The sequence below is a fragment of the Thermobia domestica genome, chromosome 5 (assembly GCF_964235325.1).
Source record: "Thermobia domestica chromosome 5, izTheDome1.hap1.1, whole genome shotgun sequence".
Taxonomy (NCBI): Eukaryota; Metazoa; Arthropoda; class Insecta; order Zygentoma; family Lepismatidae; genus Thermobia; species Thermobia domestica.
Genome location: NC_137458.1, coordinates 256,397,486 through 256,417,046, shown reverse-complemented (window position 1 = coordinate 256,417,046; position 19,561 = coordinate 256,397,486). Strand labels below are relative to the sequence as shown.

Sequence of the window (19,561 nt, the reverse complement as noted above, 5' to 3'; positions counted from 1 at the left end):
ATGCTTAACTCTCGTGAATTTTAAGAAATTATGTCATGAAATGGATTTTATTACATATTGTAACTTTTTAGTAGATTTGTATAATATATCGTATGATATATATATATATATACATCTTCAGAAGAAATTTTTGGTATAGATGACATCATTTCGTAATAAATATAATTAGGTAACAAACGATAGACGAATAGGGTATTAAAAAGAATAGAGTAATTGAAATCAATAAACATACGAGTTGTGTACTGGCACTAAGAAGAATATGTCCTTGGTCCATAGGTTTCCCACGATGACCAGGACGCCGAGGTTAACCATCTTAACACCCACTGTTGGACACGGAACACCAAAACTTACACTCACAAGAACCATATATCCAGGATTCCCATTGGTTTACAACATCCAGCCTCTGAGAATTGACCTACCATCAGCATCTCAATTAAGATCTTCAAGTATTCAATTGGGAGACAGAAGACCAATCACAAGGCAGAATCCTCAAAAGCTACCTACACGTATCCAATCTAAAAATAATATAAATGGAGTCACTACAATAAACATTGGTGTCAGTAGCATTCAATCGTCGCGACCACTAATTACCAGCAGAGTTTCTGGATCTCACATACAAAGTAGCAATCCATCGAATTCTCCTGTAATTATTACTTCGTTACCAGAGAATGCACAAGTTATTCATACCTCTTCTCCAATAAACCCTAGTGACGCAAAGAAGGTAGCAACTCTTTTGTCAACTGCAGAACAACTTACCAGACAGCAACCAAACCATCATATTTCAGTGACCTCAGCTGTCAACCAAGGATTACGAAATGTCTTTCAACAAAGTGTCGCGAAACAATCCACCAATTCTTCTACAACGTCATTTACAAGAACAAGTCAGAAAATCCCAGACCATTTGGAACGTGAAAGAAGTAAAGTTGTATTAACCAATCAGAAACTTTTACATAATGCTAGTTTTCGGGTGATATCACAAAAAGTAGACCAAAATAAAAACAATTCGCGCCCAACAACTCTTATTTTAAAGCCTGTAGCTACCGCGATCGCTGGCCCTTATGGTACTGCAATAGCTAATACTACTTCAACTGCTATAGCAGGGCAAAACGATACTGTGATATACGAACCAATGGTGTTTGCTCAAGCTGGACCAGGAGGTGTTGCACATACTAATGAAAATGTTGATTTGAGACTTATATTACAACATGCTGCATATTTGAAGAGAAATAAACTACTTTCGCTTGTTTAGTATGAATTCTTTTAAATACTAGCCAAAATAGAGGAGAAAGAAGAAGATGAAGAAAATTTCGTGAATAAGACTTAGCATCATATCATTAAAAAAAAAGTGCCATATTTACCCTAGAATAAAGTATACGGCATTGTCCCACCGTTAAAATTCTCGTCATTTTTACTGTGGTTTTTCAAGCTATTTTTGTGGAATAGGTTATATAGAACTGCAAAAGAGTTTTCAAGATCCCTCTTAACTAACTGATTAACTCTGTTAAGACCATTATGATTTATGAAATAGTACCAATAATATGTAATAAAAAAAGTTGATGTTACCATACAGAAACAAAAATAGTATTTGCAATTGTTGAAATGCGTGATGGTTGCAGTGGATTAAAGTAATTCAATATACAAAAAGTATAAGAATAGTACAAGTATTCTCAAAAAGTAAATTTATGTAATTGAAAAGTAGTATACTACGCTTTTTAACAAAACACTGATGTTGTAATGTAAAAATATTGAGTTAACTTCAAGTTCTTCAGTCATGTCAAAGAAGTAGAGTCAATGAAAGTTGAAAGATTAAATTTTTATTAATTTTTTTTTTGCGTCTTTTGTCCTACGTGCATCTTTGCATCCATCTTAATGTATTCTATATAGGAATGAGAAAAATACATATTTGAATTTAAAATATATTCTGATTAAAATTATTTGCGTTACATACGAGGTAATATCAAAAAGTTTGGAGGTTAATTTTGTATAAAAGAAAGTACTTTATTTATCTACATTTACACACTATCACCTTCAAAATAATCACTTTGAAAAGCAATAGCAGCACTTCCAGCGTTTCTTCCACTGCTGGAATGTGTCCTGGAAGTCTTCGTTTCGAAGCGTGCCAAGCATCTTCTGCGATTCGCACTGGATCTCCGTAATGGTGTTCAAACGGCGACCGTTGAGCTGGATTTTTAGTTTCAACGGGATGGCGAAGTCCGCAGGAGTCAAATCTGGCGAGTGAGGTGGGTGCAGAAGTACGATAATCTTGTTTCTAATGAGAAACTCACGTGTGAAGAGAGAATAGTGTCAGGGAGTATTGTTATCGTGGAGTAGCAAGTTTTTCTCGTGCCATAGATCCAGACGCTCTCGCCGAATGTCCTTCTTCAGATGTCTTAAAACCTGGCAGTAGAACTCGCTATTAATGGTGTGGCTCCTGAGGACGAATTTGAGATGCACAATGCCACGAATGTCAGAAAAGACGACGAGCCTTGCCTTTTTCGGTTGTGGAGATGATGGGCTCTTCCACTGTGCAGAATATTGCTTTGTGTCAGGGTCAACCGTACACGCAACTTTCGTCACTGGTAATGATCCTAAACGTAAAGGATAAGTCATTCAGAGCAAGTTGTTGGAGCTCTTGGCAGATTTCGACGTGGTTTTCCTTCTGCTCCTGGGACAGCAACTTGGGAACGAACTTGGAAGCAATACGGCGCATGTTCAAATCACATGTGAGAATTGTCTGCACTGTACCATACGACAGATCAACAATTGCAGCAATGTTATCTACTGTTCTCCGTGGGTGTTGTGCTCGTTGAAGGTCGTTCTGACTCTCGTCATCTTTCAATTACGTTCTTCCACTCTCGAAGTGTGTGTATCTCTCAGAACATTTCGAACAATTCATTGCAGCCTTATACTTGCGGACTCATATCAAGCGTCTCCGTGGTAAATTTGATCAGTTTCTCACAGAATTTTATGTTCGCTTGTTGTTCTAACTTGCTGTCCATGATGAAATCGCAAACATGGTAACGTATGTGGTCAGAATAGCACCAGCTGTACAGCTTCCGATGTACACAGGACGATATCTCTTGGCACAATAGCTTATGGAGGTCGGTGCTCCCTGTGTTTGTGAATGCAGCCTTGAGCTGCCATCTGTTGGCATATTATAGAACTAGTCTCGAAATTTTTTATACCACTCGTATATGCAATAACTTATGTTGATCTATGAGTACCGTATAAGGTTTGAAATTCTTAAAACTAATTTCAGTAATTAGGGGAAAGGTGGGTAAAGCGGCCACCCTAAGGAATTTTAATTTTTTCAGTCTTATAGGAGAATGCTAGCTAGTAGGTAAAAGTTTTATACTGTACTTTTATCCTTAAGTTTTAAGATATATTTAAATGAACCTGTTTTGAAGAAACTTTACGGAGTAATTATTCATAATTTCAAGTCATACAAAATGTCATTTTTACCCGACCTAGTCGGGCAAACTGGACACGCTTTCTCGTAATGTTTGGCTTTAGGAAGTCAATGAAGAAAGAACTCATAGACCTATAACATACAGTTTTATTTGTAGAAAATATGAATAAAATTTACGTAAAAAGATTATATAAAAAAATGAAGACAATCAAAGAGGTCTACCACAAGCCTACAATTAGATCTATATTGAAATGTCTTTTTAGGACACATTCACCAAAAATTCGCATAAGAGATATGAGAATTATAGCCTAAAATAAAATAGGCCAGCTACAAGCCTACAATGAGAACTACTTTGTATCGTCCCTATTAGGCTAGTTATTTTAACATCAAGTTTACATTAACCTTCAAAGTTGGGGACGTTCATCGTAATGAAATGGATGGGTGAGATGCAAAACAAACAAACAAACAAAAAAAAAAAACAATAATTTGGATTTCCCTTCAAAGAGCCTAGACCCAAATTCAAAACGCTTTTCGCCACACTTTCCTACTCCATAGGCCTAATTAGTTTTTTTAATAGTTAGGCATATTAGTTTTCATTAATAGTTTACAAGCAGCAAAATCATTGTAAAGCAGAAGGCATATAGTTTATATATGAAATCGTTTTCCATGTAGTCCTTCAAAATTTGATTTCAGTGGATTTTTTTTTTTTTTTCGTTTACATCTCACCCATTCAAATAATCACATTCAGTTTTCAATTGAACTAATCACATAGTCCATTCGCTCTGGTCACTTTATCCGCCTCTGCCTCTGACACTTTACCCGATTGCACGCTATACTGTATATTTCATTTTTTTTTCTCTGAATAACAAAACCTAAACACTACTTAATAATAGAAAAATTATTAAGAAACATTATACTTGATAATAAAAATATTATATAGTCATCAAGTTTTATATAGTTGGGAGAAGAGTATTGTTAAACTAGTACTTACCTTTAAGTCAACAATAGATGAAAAAACCTTTTTCTTCATACAAGCAGAACAACAATTGCGTCTGGCTTCTTTGTGGTCTAGAACTACAATGGCAACTAACGCAACTGATTGGGTCTACTTGCGATAGATGTCAGGTATATACAGGCGAGAAAAGTGCCGATGACCACTTTACCCGCCCTGGCCACTTTATAGTCCCTTCCCCTAATACTTTTATATATATTAGAAGCAGTGTGAGTGTCAATGCTAGGAATATGTGAATCACTGTTTGAAGACAAAGAAGTCTGCTTCTTAACAGTGTATCTTTTATTTATAGTGAACATAAATAAATAAATAAATAAATAAATAGCCAATCTGCTCTAGCAGAACAAAAATTATTATTATTATTACCAAAGAACGACATTCTTTTTAGCGTCCCCAAAATTCGTTTTTCTCAGTTTCTCAAAAACTACTCATGAAAATTTACCCTCAAATATGTTATGTTTTGGATCTTGATGTGATCTATCTAATCGAATACATGTAATTGAATTTGGACAATGTTTTGATTAAAAACAGTAATTAGAATGCTAAAGAATAATAATCACCTCACTATTCCTCATTAACTATAAATAACCTTAATATTAAACCTCACTAACTAACTCAGTGATAGAGCGCTTACCTCTGATGTGTGGATCCTTGAATCGATCCCCGGCCAAGCAAGTTTGTGGTGGACAACATCCTGCCCGTGGGTTTTCTCGAGGGTACTCCCGTTCCTTGACACATTCTCATTCCACCAATTCTTTCATCATCATCATTCTTTAATCATTGTCTCTCTCTTCGCCTGAAGGCCATAATTGTGGGACGTTAAACTGAACGACTTCAAAGATTTAAAAAAACTGTGTATTTGCCACCTTCCTATTGTCATAAAGAAAACGTTAATGAGGATATATTTTAATATCAGTTTCACATCAACAAGTGGGATTTACAAAGAAATCCGTTTTTTCTCTATTTTATCAAAAACGACGCATGAGAATTTACCATGACCTTCATAATTTTATTCAGCTGAACATCTATGGGTTGGTGTATCTTCAATCTTTAGGCAATTTATTTTCCATTAAATGCTAATAACAGTCTTTATAATTTCTGATGTTATTACACGTTATTAATTTGTTTATATATATAAATACCCGGTTTTATGATTTTTATTAGACAACAGAATAGAACAACTACAAAGCTAAAACCAAAAATAATAAAAAAAAACGCAAAATATTTATTTAATAAGACTTAAATCATGAATCTACTGAATTCCAGCCAGCTGCACTCACTTCTAATTAATCAAGGTAGGGAGTACCCAATTTATCTATATGCAAGGGCATGTAGCTATAGTACACTCGCAGGTGCATTAAGGTTTTTTTTTTTTAATTCATTGATTAATAGCCTCCAATTTTTATATCTTCTACTTTATTCTGTTCGAATTTATAGAACAGGTTTCCTCTTTAGTAACTACTTCATCATTTTCTATTCGACGTTACATCTAATTTAAATGTAAATATAACAAATTTCCGATTGCGTAAAAAAAATTTGTCTTTCATTGGTTTTTTAAGCAAATTATTAAACTATGCCACTGGTAGGAGTATATAGTCACTGGTAGGAGCATATAATCATTGGATAGGAGTATGCACGTCACTGGTAGGAGTATATAGTCACTGGTAGGAGCATATAATCATTGGATAGGAGAATATAATCATTGGATAGGAGTATGCACGTTACTGGTAGCAGTATATAGTCACTGGTAGGAGTATATAATCATTGGATAGGAGTATGCACGTTACTGGTAGGAGTATATAGTCACTGTTAAAAGTGTATGTAATCATTAATGGAACGCAAACAACAATACAAGGCAGGTCAAAATGATGGGCTCCATTTTAGAAATTTATTTTGTAAAATCTAATAGGCATATGTTATTTAGAGACATGTGCTTCGAAAGGGTTTACTTTGAAAAATTAATTTAGATGCAACGCTTCCGCTTTCTACCGGTAAGAGTCAGCAGCGAGCAATTAAGGAAAATGGATGACATTGACCGCAACATGCGCTACAAAAGGTTTGGTAGGAGATAGACTATCAGCTTAATGTGTGCCGTGTTACGCGAGGTGCTCGCGTAGAACACTTGTGATATCTTTGAATAAAACTTTGACAGTTTACGTTACTTAGCACATATGTTTATTAGATTTTACGGAATACATTTCTGAAATCGGATCCATCCATATTCAGTTCTCTTTCTTCTTCTTGACTCATTTTTACTTAAACATATGAGTACGTAAGCAATATATTGCAGCAGAAGAGATATATTCTTATTGGTAATGAACGACAAGTTTTTTTAACGCCACAAAAACAGTTTCTATCAACATATTGATTTTACGACATATGCAATGCTACAAGTGAACAGAATTTACAAAAAAAAAAAAAAAAAGCTGCCCATAAGTGCCCTTCCAAAATGTAGGCCTATGCACGTGTTTCCCAGTAGATTTCTAGAGTACAAGTTTTCAACAATTATTAGCCCTACTAATTTGAAGCTATAGCAATAATAGAAATATATGCTACTTTATTATGTTGAAATTTACTTCATAACCATTTTGAATGTTGAATTTCTGACTGTATAATTGTTATCAGCGACATCAAGAATATGACGAATAGGATAGAGTTTTTAGCCTATTTGGAAAAAAAAATTTAAAATGTTTTGCTCGCCATATTGGATCCGCCATTTTAGATTTTTCATTTTTGGACCTCATAATCGTTATCAGCGACCTCGAATTCCAATAAATTCATAACATCATACAGATTGAACTATGTTTTCATATTTTGACCAGGTTTTGGGGATTTCAGCCTGTTCTGTAATGGTGGATAACGGTAAATCTAGTTGAACTGCCAATGGTTTGCCCAACTGTCGCAATTCGGCATTTGTCCAATGCAATAACATTACTAAAGAAGCTAAATTTACTATTTTGGAGAGCAAAGCCTTATCCTGTTGTTTGAATGACGACAAATTGTTTGTTGAAAAACACACACTTTAAACAACGATCAATTTTACTTTTTGCAATTATCAATTGAAAACAATTGCGATAATTAAGCTACGTAAGGACAAACAAGGTGCTGAGACAGTAGAAAACTAGCAGCGATTTGTAAAACAATAATTTTTCTTTCGTTTCTAAATTTTACTAACCAATCAAATTTGTTGCATTAACAAGTACGTTCATCAACAGTGATTTTTATTTGTACACAAAGATGTCTGTTGTTTTGTTTTACCACAGCACTCACGCCATCTACCCAACTAAGAGCGTAACACATATCCTGGTGGTGTCACGAGCAAATCCATCGTAGCTCATGTTTACAAACACAATTACTTTTATTGTCCGTTTACTGTAGCTTGGCGCTGTGTTTTGACACAAAACCTGGCCAGCGAATCTTAGCAATCCTTCCCCTTCTTTCCCCTTGTAGCAATGGTAACAGTAGCACTAACTCATCAATTTTAGCATTAGTAAGGTTTGGTGTTTGCAAGTTGCGTAAATTTCGAAACAGTTTACTTCTTCTCTAGGACCGTAACTTGTGTGGGATAGGGGAGGGGCGGCCCTAGAAATAACATTTATTCGTATGGCTTTGAGATTTGTCAACATTGTCCCCTTAATTAATTTGTCATGTATGGAACGGGTCCAGGGGCGTAACCTTGCCGTGAGGGAGGGCCCACAGGCTCCGGGGGTATAAATAGTAAGAGAAAGATAGAAAGAGGGGGGCCCAAGAATGAGAAAAACAACTTTTTCTAGGAGGCCCAAATACACGTATTAATGCTTGCCCCCCAGAAAAATCTAAGTTACGGCGCTGTCTCTAATGTGAATTTATCGGTACAGTTCTGCTAATAGTTAACTATATCAGGTTGGTCTCTTTAAACCCTGGGCCGTGGAGAGAAACAATCTTACAGGAGGATAGTATTCAAATTTTAAGAAGGTGGGAAAAGAGAGTGAGAATGAGAAAGATGACAAGGAAAGAAAGCGAATGAAAGAAACACTTCTACATTTACTTCATAATGAATTTAAGCACACATAAACAACAACAACAACAACAACAACAACAACAACAAAAAAGGATATCGGAACCCACCACCATAATATTTGTGGAAGTGTTGGCAACATAATATTCTGAAGGAATATATTTCCCGTCAATTCTGGGACCTCAGTGTTTGGCCCAATTCTGGCCTTACAGCAGTGGCGGATCCAGGGGGGCGATCGTGGCGATTGCTCCCCAGGAAAGGAAACTTTCTTATTTTATATACTTAAATAAAACCCATCCCAGAGTTTGGAGCTCTTAAAAGTATCTCTAAATAGTAGTATTAAAACCCACCGCCCCCTCCAGAAGTCCGTCCTGGATCCGCCCCTGCCTTACAGAAGCTACCATCGTGGGACTGAGGAAAACCTTAATAAGAAATACCGGCCAGAGCCGGGTTCATGCCCACCCTCGATCTACCTATTTTAATGCCTTTTTTTTTGTGTGTGTGTGTGTGTTGGAGAGTGAATGGTAAGGGCACCCAAACAGGGTAAATGTGTACAGCTTTAAAATGTTTACATGTTAACATTGGCTTTATACTATACTTTGAACACGTAATTCAATGTGTATTATATTCTTCTTACAGCAGCATGCTTTATTTCCTAATACTTTAAGTCTATGGTTGTTAGTATTTATAATTATTGCATCATACTAATCCTTCTCAAAGCTCGTTCAATTAGTATGAAATTCTAGACTTAGCAGTTTGCAACATTGCAAATCTTCACCAACAGGCAATATGTGGCGAAAATATTTCCACCTATACTCGCATCGAAATTCCCAGCCCTTGTTTACAATCAGGACAATATGTTTCTGTCGCCTTATCATGAAAACAACACTGTCCAGCGAACCTAACGTTCTTCTCTCTCTCTGTTTATTGTTTACAACACAAACTGCTATCTTCCAATGTTGCCAGGCGTACAAGGTTTTCGCACACTTTCGAACAAGAACACTTGTACAAAATTGAGTGTGCATGTAAGATTGTATTACATAATAACCAACTTGATTTGCCATAACGTTAATATCTCAGTCATCTCAAAAGTAGCAATTTATGTAATAATAGCACTTGGTCCATGACTGTGCAGAAGTAGGTACATTCGGTTCGGCGATTTATGTGCCTGGCAACCATGAATTAAGAATGTAGGGGTGAGAAGCAAGGTTTTGACACTCGCACTACAATTGTTGTTTGTAAACAATTTTCCATCCTAGAGTGAACGGACAATATTACGATCACGCTAGTAATACGTATAACTGGTTCCCAACCGGTGTGTCCAGACATACTGATGTGCCATGCCGTTCAATAGGATGTGTAGTGAAATTTTACAACTTAAAAGTCATGAAATATTTAATAATTAATTGAAAAACAATTTTGAGACCTGTCAACGTCTGCAGTGGTAGCAACAATGCTCACTATAACTCACTACATAGACACTACTTTACCGTAACTTGTAGGCGTAAATTATTATTATTTATTTAAAAAAATAAACAAGTGTTCCCAATGTCGTTGGTGTTCAATGAAGTGTTTCTTCTGTTAGAAAAAGAGAAAAGAGAAAAGAAAACAGAAGTTGGGAACCACTGTAGAAATGTTAATACGAACGTTCGTTACTCCACACGACAAGTCTTGAACGGAAGCAATAGATAATTATCTCGGCTGAGTTTGTTAATGAAACCAATCCGTTAATATTTTCACATATAACGGTGACTTTAACCATGGCTATCCATAGCCCGCATTTAGTACAGTTAGCGACAAAAGTTTTTTTTTCGTTTGATAAAATTAGTTTCGTAAATAACTTCAGAATGGACGGACAATTTGAGTATAGTTTTCACTAAATTATAAATAATGTAATTTTCTGTACGTTCTCCGTGAAACGGTGTATGTTCCATCGTAATTCCCAAGATAAATTTTTACCAAACGGAAATATCTTTTGTAGCTGACTGTATACGAAAATATGTTCTGAGGCTATTTTTTTGTGTTAAAAGGTGAAATATTTTCTGAGATTAGAAGTACTTTTATTTCTGATGTCCAAAGTAATTTTGAGGTTAACAAGGTTAACAAATGTTTTGTTAAATCTAAATATATATATATATATATATATATATATATATATATATATATATATATATATATATATATATATATATTGGTAAGCTTAAATCTTTACATAGGTCTATTTGTGGCATGAGAGGGTATATGCCACAGGGTATCAATTTAACTTCAAATATAAAATATTTTGGGCTAAACCTCAAAAACTATTGATGAGTTGTTGGAGTATGAGAGAGTATCAATACTAACTGCATAAACTACCACCATAGATCCATTTCATAAATGTGATGAATCGCGTTATCCTCTTTACTCCGTTTACTAAAGTTTATTATTCCATTAAGTGTACCTCAGCGCTGCCTCTCGTTATAGAATCTTAGTTTCATATCGCTGTTTATAGTAAAATTATACGTCTACTAATAACTAACCACTGACATGACCGTCTTTATGAGCCTGAGCCGTCGCTCCAACGCCATCTGTTAGCGAACCGGCTGAACTATATCCAACCTAGCGACGAACACGGTGGTCAGTGCGCTGCGTCTTGCTGTCTCTAATAGGTGTATGACGGAGCTTCGTAGACCTAATGGCCATGATATCTTTTATTACTGTGATTCTCCAGTTTGACTCACAACGCTGAGTGGACGCCGAAAATTGGGAAGCAGCGGAAGGCAATCGAATCCGGGACCACGCGGATGTGAGTCCAGCGCTCTAATCACTAAACTAAGTTGTTCACCATCATACTTGCAGGGTGAAACTTTTATTGAATAAGATCAGACACGTACACAGGAATTTATTTTTGAGGTCCAAATTAAATTCGGTGGCAATTTATAAAAATCGCCCCTAAAATTAGATTAAATTTAGAGAAAACTCGAGATTTCTAGGAGAAGGAGAGAGATTCCGGACCTCCAGGATCCCATTCTTTCATACATCCCTGAATAAGAATACATGTGTTAATCACTCAACGTTAAATCACAGGTCTTTTAATATCACGTTGCTTTATTTACGGTCGTTTGGAAGTTAGGCAGAACGGACAAGGTATTCCGTCTGTTTACATTACAGAAAGTGCTAGTGGTTACCAATTTTTAGGAAACAAAAATACTGTAATATGAAATAAAACAGAATTCCGTTTATCGTTACGACAATGTGACTAAGATTTGAATTGTCTCTCTCAACAATGAGAAATCTCGTTTTAGTTAATTTGTTAGATTATATCTAATTTATATTTTTCTTTTATTTATTTATTTCCAATATAAGTCTGTCATCTCTAAAATGAGACAACGATTCAACTTTAGGAAAACTTTTTTTTAGATAACCGTTTTTATAAAAATTGGACGAATCTGTACGTTTTGGGTACATAATAGGGAATAATGGAAATACTTCTATTCATGGCGCATGTTGTGGTGGCCTGTAGATGGACTGTAATCGAGTTAATAAGGATTTTGTAAACTTCGTAACTACTGTATCATACACTTGTGCTTGAGAATAAACATTAAAAAAAAAAAAAAAAATCAAGAGTGAGTCTCAGGCGGTTTGCCTATGTAAAGGCCGTTCGTGGTGATCCTTGTTAATTTATAGGTATTGTGTTTTTTGAGTTTTCAATTTTTTGCTATATATATATTTACTCTGTTTATTTGAGAATAAAATAGTGTCTTGTTCTTCCAAAGTCTTGATTTTCCGAATGATACCACATTTGCAAGAAATCATGGCATTAGCCCCACACATCCTTTGTAGGAATGATTATAAAGGACGCACATGGAAATGTATATATATATATATATATATATATATATATATATATATATATATATATATATATATATATTAGTAGGTGCACGTCTCATATAGCCTCGCTGCTGAAAAGAGACGTTAAACTCAAAATCAAATCAAGTGTGTGTGTGTGTGTGTGTCTACTCAATTTTTTTCATGGCACGCTTCACTATTTGACAACCAAGTGCTAGATAGCTATCAAAGTGAATAATGCAAGTCTCTTTAAGTGAATAATGCAAGTCTCCAACCTAGTGCCACACATGCCTCAATATTTATGTATGAATTAGACACCTTAAATCTTATAATAATGATGAAAACCTCACTTCCCGCCGTCAAGCAAAGTATATATATATATATATATAAGCCCAACATTCGTACAAAACACATGTCTATATTTTGAGGCTAAACTTCAATTACGTCATCGTCACCTATTTTCGTCTCCCATTTACAACGATGCTTGTCTTTTGTTGTTTACTGATATCACCAATAAGAGAAAAAGCTTCCCTTCCAAGGAAGCACTTTTCGAGACCATTTTAATAGATAATATATGTGCATTTATCAGTATATGGTACATACTCGTTAAAAGGGTTAATGAGGGATATCCTCGAATTGTGAGTTGAGCACCCTCGTGGTTATGTAGTATAAACGTGCACATCTTAAGCGTAGAAGATCTAGGTTAGAGCTCACGTGGTTCATGTTGACGAATATAATTAGTGTTTCAGAGGGGGAAAGTGTTATAATAGTACGCATACTGTTTGTAAGAAAGAAGACAACTATATATATATAGGGTGGACAATTTATCTTGATCATCCGCTATAACGGAGAAACCAAAAGAGGGAGAAAACCGAAACCTTTGCACGAAAAACTATAAGGAGGGGGACCTCTTTGCATGTATTAACTAGAAACACCCAACAAAGAGTGTTGCCAACCCAATATTTTTTTCAAATGACATTACGTCAGATTATTACATATTTCAAATCAACATGTTAAACGAAAACATAAAATACCATATTTATTGTTTAGTGTTGCAAACTAAGGATGTTATAATATCACAAACATCAGAAATTTGGAAGCTTTATCACACATACAGCACAACGGAGGTGGACAAGACAATGCACAACGGAAGTACCTTGGTGTTGTATACTATGGTCATTTTATGACTTGTTTTGAATGAATAACAACGAAATTACAAGTTCTTGAAAATCCATTTTTTTTTTCGAAAGGTTTTATTTCGAAAATATGCTTAGATAAGTATCATATCTAATAACTTGTGTGGTTAGCAATTGGGAAACAAATCATTTTGTCGTTTACAGCACTTCAATATCTCTAACAATTCCGGAGATATGATAAACATTGATAAAAGTCGCAACGCAACACTGCTGAAAATGGTGTATTTCTGGAAAATATTTGAAATGATCGTTGTTTCCCTGCTCTTTGCATTGCAGGAATAACTTTTACTAGCTGTAATTACAAGTTCTCACAATTACATGATTTAAGCAGTGTTACAAATTTCAGCAATGCTTTGCATATCTACGGAACGGTTTGAGATATCGAAGTGCTGTAAACAGCAAAATGATTTGTTTACCAATTGCTAACCATGCTAGTAACTAGTTATGATACTTATCTAGGCATGTTCTCGAAATAAAATCTTTCGAAAAAATTTACGGTTTCAAGCCCTTGCAACTTCGTTGCTATTCATTCAAAACAAGTGGTACTTTAATTATGGTATCCAACGCTAAGGTACTTTCGATATGCATTATCTTGTCCAGCTCGGTTGTGTTGTATGTGTGATAGAAGGTTCCAAACTTTGGATATTTGTGATACTATAACGTAGTTAATTTGTAAACTATTATTGTCATTATTATTAAATTCATATACATCATCATCATCATCATAGGTATTCTGCATTATTGGTGGGACACTTGCCACAAATGAGAAGCTTCCATGTTACACGGTCTTCTGCTAACCTCTTCGTTTTCATGTACGATTTTCCTGTTTTGATATCGTCCATTAATTGTAGTCTCCTTCGTCCCTTGCCTCTCTTTCCCACTACAATACCCTCTAAAACGTCCCTCATGATACGATTCCTTCTTATTCCATGTCCCAACCAGTATCTCTTCCTCTTCTTAATAATATCTAACATTGTTCTTTTTTTTCCCATCCTTTCTAATACAGTTCCATTCGTTTTCACATCGACCCCAGCTAATTTTCTCCGTTCTTCTCCACACCCATATTTCTGAAAACTTCCAGTCGTTTTCCATATTTTTTGGGTAATATCCATGATTCTGACCCACACAAAACAATACTTTACACGATGCATTTTATGAGTCTTTTTCTTAACTCTTTATCCAAGGTTACACAGAATAGTCTTTTCTTTCTCCTGAAAGCTTCTTTCGCCATTCCTATCGTTGCTTTTATTTCACGTTCACACTTCATATCATCACTAATAATACTACCCAGGTATCAAAAACTAGCCACCCTCCTCCTATATTTGACACTGATCCCTTCGTTCCAATCATCATGGCTTTTCTCTTTCTAACATTTATTTTCATTCCATATTCTTCACAGATCTTCCTTAAGTTTTCTAACATCTTATAGATTTTCTCTTTAGATTCTGCAACAAGCATCATGTCATTTGTAAACCATATACATCTAATCACTCTACCTCCTCCTAGCCGTCTTCATTTTGTAGACTTTTTCACTATATCTTCTAGATAGATATTAAATAATGTAGGCAAGAGACAGCATCCCTGTCGATCTTCCCTTTCAATTGCACTCTCCTCTATCATTTCCTTCCTTATTCTAACACTTACTTGTAGGTTCGTATATGTTTCTTATGAGTCTTCCATCTTTCCATTCTTACCAAACTTTCTTTACAACTTACAACAGTAATTCCCAATTCAAGCCTTTTCTAGATCAATAAATACCACATACACCTCTTTCCCTTTTTCTATAAACCTTTCCCCGATCATTCTTGATAATCCAATTACATCTCTTGTACCCTTACCTCTCCTGAACTCAAACTGTTTCTCCTCAAAATTTTAATTTGTTCTTCCATATAACCTGCAGTTCAGAATTCGAAGCTTTTTTTTTTTTTTTTTTTTTTTTTGCTGCATGAGATATGAGACTAATAGTTCAATAATCCTCACATCTCTTGGGTTCGATTTTTTAGCCATCGGTATCATAATGGTCTTCAGTAAGTCTTTCGGCCACTCTCCTGTTTCATATATTTCATTGGAGAGTCGGAACAATTCTTTCCTATACTTGTCTCCCATATTCTTAATGATTTCGATTGGTATATTATCTATCCCGGAGTTCATATACAAACCTTGTAGAATATTTAAATATTCGTTTCTTTTAAGTGCGATTTGATTCCCATCCGAAGATGAGCGGGCCGGAGAAGGTAACGCCTTCTCTGCAGCCATGAGCATTTATTTATTGGTAGCTTCATTGGGAGATAGGTATCAGGATTTATTTACTTATTGGCATATTTATCTGAAATATTCGTTATTGAGTACTAAGTCTATAGTAATAAATATTCCGGGCTGGTCTGGCAATAATGACAATATTAGTCTGAGTTCCAGGTTCATAGAACCTTAACCTCTCATATGAATTACGAGTATATCAGTTGGCGTGGCATTTGGATAAGAGGAGGGAGTGCGACTGTCGCAATGCCCTGTTTGGAGAGGAGATGTTTTTATTATAAATGATGTATTTCACTTTTTTATTTGTAGGTGTTGAGTTTACAGTGTATTTTTTTTTTTTGTAGAGGACTTGATAGTTCCATCTGAGTTTCGTACAACTTTCAATTAGAATATAGATAAGGTTTCTTCCCTTAGTTTGTAGGAATAAAATTTAAATTTTATCTCTATATACTAAGGGAAGAAAGTTTTGTACAGCTAAGGGAAGCAAGATTAGATAGATAGGTATGCTGAAGGAAGAAAGTTTGGTACAGCTTTCAATTAGAACATTGGATAAGGTTTCTTCCCTTAGCTTGTAGCGATAAAATTTAAATTTTATCTCTATATACTAAGGGAAGAAAACTTGATACAGCTTTCAATTAGAACATTAGATAAGGTTTCTTCCCACAGCTTGTAGCGATAAAATTTAAATTTTATCTCTATGGTAAGGGAAGAAATCTTGATACAGCTTTCAATTAGAACATTAGATAAGGTTTCTTCCCACAGCTTGTAGCGATAAAATTTAAATTTTATCTCTATATGCTAAGAGAAAAATCTTGGTACAGCTTTCAATTAGAACATTAGATAAGGTTTCTTCGCTTAGCTTGTAGCGATAAAATTTAAATTTTATCTCTATATGCTAAGGGAAAAAATCTTGGTACAGCTTTCAGTTAGAACATTAGATAAAGTTTCTTCCCTTAGCTTGTAGCGATAAAATTTAAATTTTATCTCTATTTGCTAAGGGAAGAAATCTTGATACAGCTTTCAATTAGAACATTAGATAAGGTTTCTTCCCACAGCTTGTAGCGATAAAATTTAAATTTTATCCCTATATGCTAAGGAAAGAAATCTTGACACAGCTTTCAATTAGAACATTGGATAAGGTTTCTTCCCTTAGCTTGTAGCGATAAAATTTAAATTTTATCTCTGTATACTAAGGAAAGAAATCTTGATACAGCTTTCAATTAGAACATTAGATAAGGTTTCTTCCCACAGCTTGTAGCGATAAAATTTAAATTTTATCTCTATATGCTAAGAGAAAAAATCTTGGTACAGCTTTCAATTAGAACATTAGATAAGGTTTCTTCCCTTAGCTTGTAGCGATAAAATTTAAATTTTATCTCTATATGCTAAGGGAGAAAATCTTGGTACAGCTTTCAGTTAGAACATTAGATAAAGTTTCTTCCCTTAGCTTGTAGCGATAAAATTTAAATTTTATCTCTATATGCTAAGGAAAGAAATCTTGATACAGCTTTCAATTAGAACATTAGATAAGGTTTCTTCCCTTAGCTTGTAGCGATAAAATTTAAATTTTATCTCTATATGCTAAGGGGAAAAATCTTGGTACAGCTTTCAATTAGAACATTAGATAAGGTTTCTTCCCTTAGCTTGTAGCGATAAAATTTAAATTTTATCTCTATATGCTAAGGGAAGAAATCTTGATACAGCTTTCAATTAGAACATTAGATAAGGTTTCTTCCCTTAGCTTGTAGCTATAAAATTTAAATTTTATCTCTATATGCTAATTGAAGAAATCTTGATACTGCTTTCAATTAGAACATTAGATAAGGTTTCTTCCCGTAGCTTGTAGCGATAAAATTTAAATTTTATCTCTATATGCTAATTGAAGAAATCTTGGTACAGCTTTCAATTAGAACATTAGATAAGGTTTCTTCCCTTAGCTTGTAGCGATAAAATTTAAATTTTATCCTTATATGTTAAGGGAAGAAATCTTGGTACAGCTTTCAATTAGAACATTAGGTAAGTTTTCTTCCCACAGCTTGTAGCGATAAAATTTAAATGACTTACCTCAGGGCTGACAGCTGATTGATTCCAGGAATTGCAATATGTATCTAAATTCGAAAAATTTAATAAAGGAGAAGAAGAGAAATTAGGCTTTGGGAAGAAATTGAAGTCTAACTAACTGCGAAGCTACATAATGTATTCCTTCATATTTCTTGGAATCGGAGAAATTATTTCCTATAATCAAAACAATATACAAAAATAAGAAATTCACCGCATATACTATGTTGATAAAAGTCATAAACGTTGAAAACGGTTCAAAGTTCCCATATAACATTAAGAGAAAGTGAAAAAGATTATTATTTTTTCTTTCTTTTGGCAGCCTCTTAAAGGAGACAGATGATGTAATTATAGTGTAACACAAAAGACGTGACTTGGCGTGTGCTGAACCTACCACTCCCTTATTCCATGTAGGAGGATGAATAAGTTAACGTTTTTTTTTTTTTTTCCTTTAACGGTATATTTACAGCTTTGTCTTATCAAGCACATAAATTCAAATGACGAAATATGAACGCGTCTTGAAATATAGGAAGAGGATGTTTGAGCTATATGAATAGAATCTATAATCTACCTTACGCTTATTCTTTAAAATCATTCTTCATCAGCTGGGGACTTACCGCCAGTTTCACAACTATAATCAAATGTACTTTATAAATTGTATAACTAACAATCGTACAAAATGTAAATACCACGCAACTTAAATGAGTTATCCATTCGTAATGAGTGATAACAAATATTGGTGAAAAAAAATCTCTGAGCGTTATGTTAAACATGGTTTAATGGTATGATCATTTTATCGTACGTTAATGAAATCCATAGCTACCTCACTTGATTAATGTAATATTCGGTTGGAAATATGCACGTGATTATGCAGAGTGTATCATTTAACTTGAAAATCCCTTATAACTTTTATACTTACATCATAGATAAAAATCACTGAAATGCATACACCCGTATCATTACGTTCAGCTAAATGGATCTTATATGTACTTGTTGGTATATGTCTCAATTTGAACAATTTTGTTTTCCGATAATTATATATATATATACAGGAAACCCCGTTAACACGAATTTCAAGGGACTCAAAAATCAGGAGTTCGTGTTAAAAGAATTCGTGCTAACCGGGGACCCAGATTTTATTATTCGAATACAATTTCTCCATACATACACACTACAGTATACAGACTATACATATCACTACAGTATATTATGTATGTCATAGAAAACGCTAGAGATGGTATCGAGACGAGACTGAGTAGTCTCGGTCTCGTCTTGGTTCCAAATTCGAGACGAGACCAAACTATTCTCTGTCTTGATACCATCCACAGAATTGTATCGAGACGAGACTGAGAGTTTCGGTTTCGTCTCGATTTCGAAAAGCACTCCTCGATCTCAAATTCGAATTAAGATCGAGATCGAGACTAGTTTCGGTCTCGGTACCATCCTCTGAAAAGTGAAAAAACTTCACTTTTTATCCTATTATCCTATCTTCGAAGCTTAAAAAAGAAAGTTTCCACGCAGAAAATCCAGGTCAAGTTATAAAATTGATAACTCCGCTAGCAGGGTGAGTACCGCTAATAACGGAAAGGTATTTATGACTGCTGTCACCAATTTGGAGTTACAGGGGAGAGATGTTTTGTCTCGAGCTGTCGCCAGCTCGTCTACCAAGCACCTGCATGTTCAGCACTTGACGGAGGACAGAATCAACACCTCATAAGAGAGGAAAGATACCTGTTTCTGGTTTTCCTCTTATTTACAAGGCAATTTTCGTCTGTATAAATACTGTATGTCAAAACTGTTCT

The 19,561-nt window shown here is 34.8% G+C and overlaps 1 protein-coding gene across 2 annotated transcripts in view; it reads left to right on the top strand.

The window, feature by feature from the left end:
* LOC145686561 (uncharacterized) overlaps nucleotides 1-19,561 on the top strand; it is an 81,756-nt gene that overhangs the window by 52,629 nt on the left and 9,566 nt on the right. The window contains exon 3 of one of the 2 annotated variants that reach the window (XM_081760001.1): nucleotides 277-1,891. The exons of the other annotated variant lie outside the window; for it this stretch is intronic. Within the exon in view, the coding sequence (XP_081616127.1) occupies nucleotides 277-1,249 (973 nt within the window). The 3' untranslated portion in view covers nucleotides 1,250-1,891. Of the gene's footprint in view, nucleotides 1-276; nucleotides 1,892-19,561 lie in introns of those variants that run through there. 2 annotated transcript variants of the gene reach the window in all.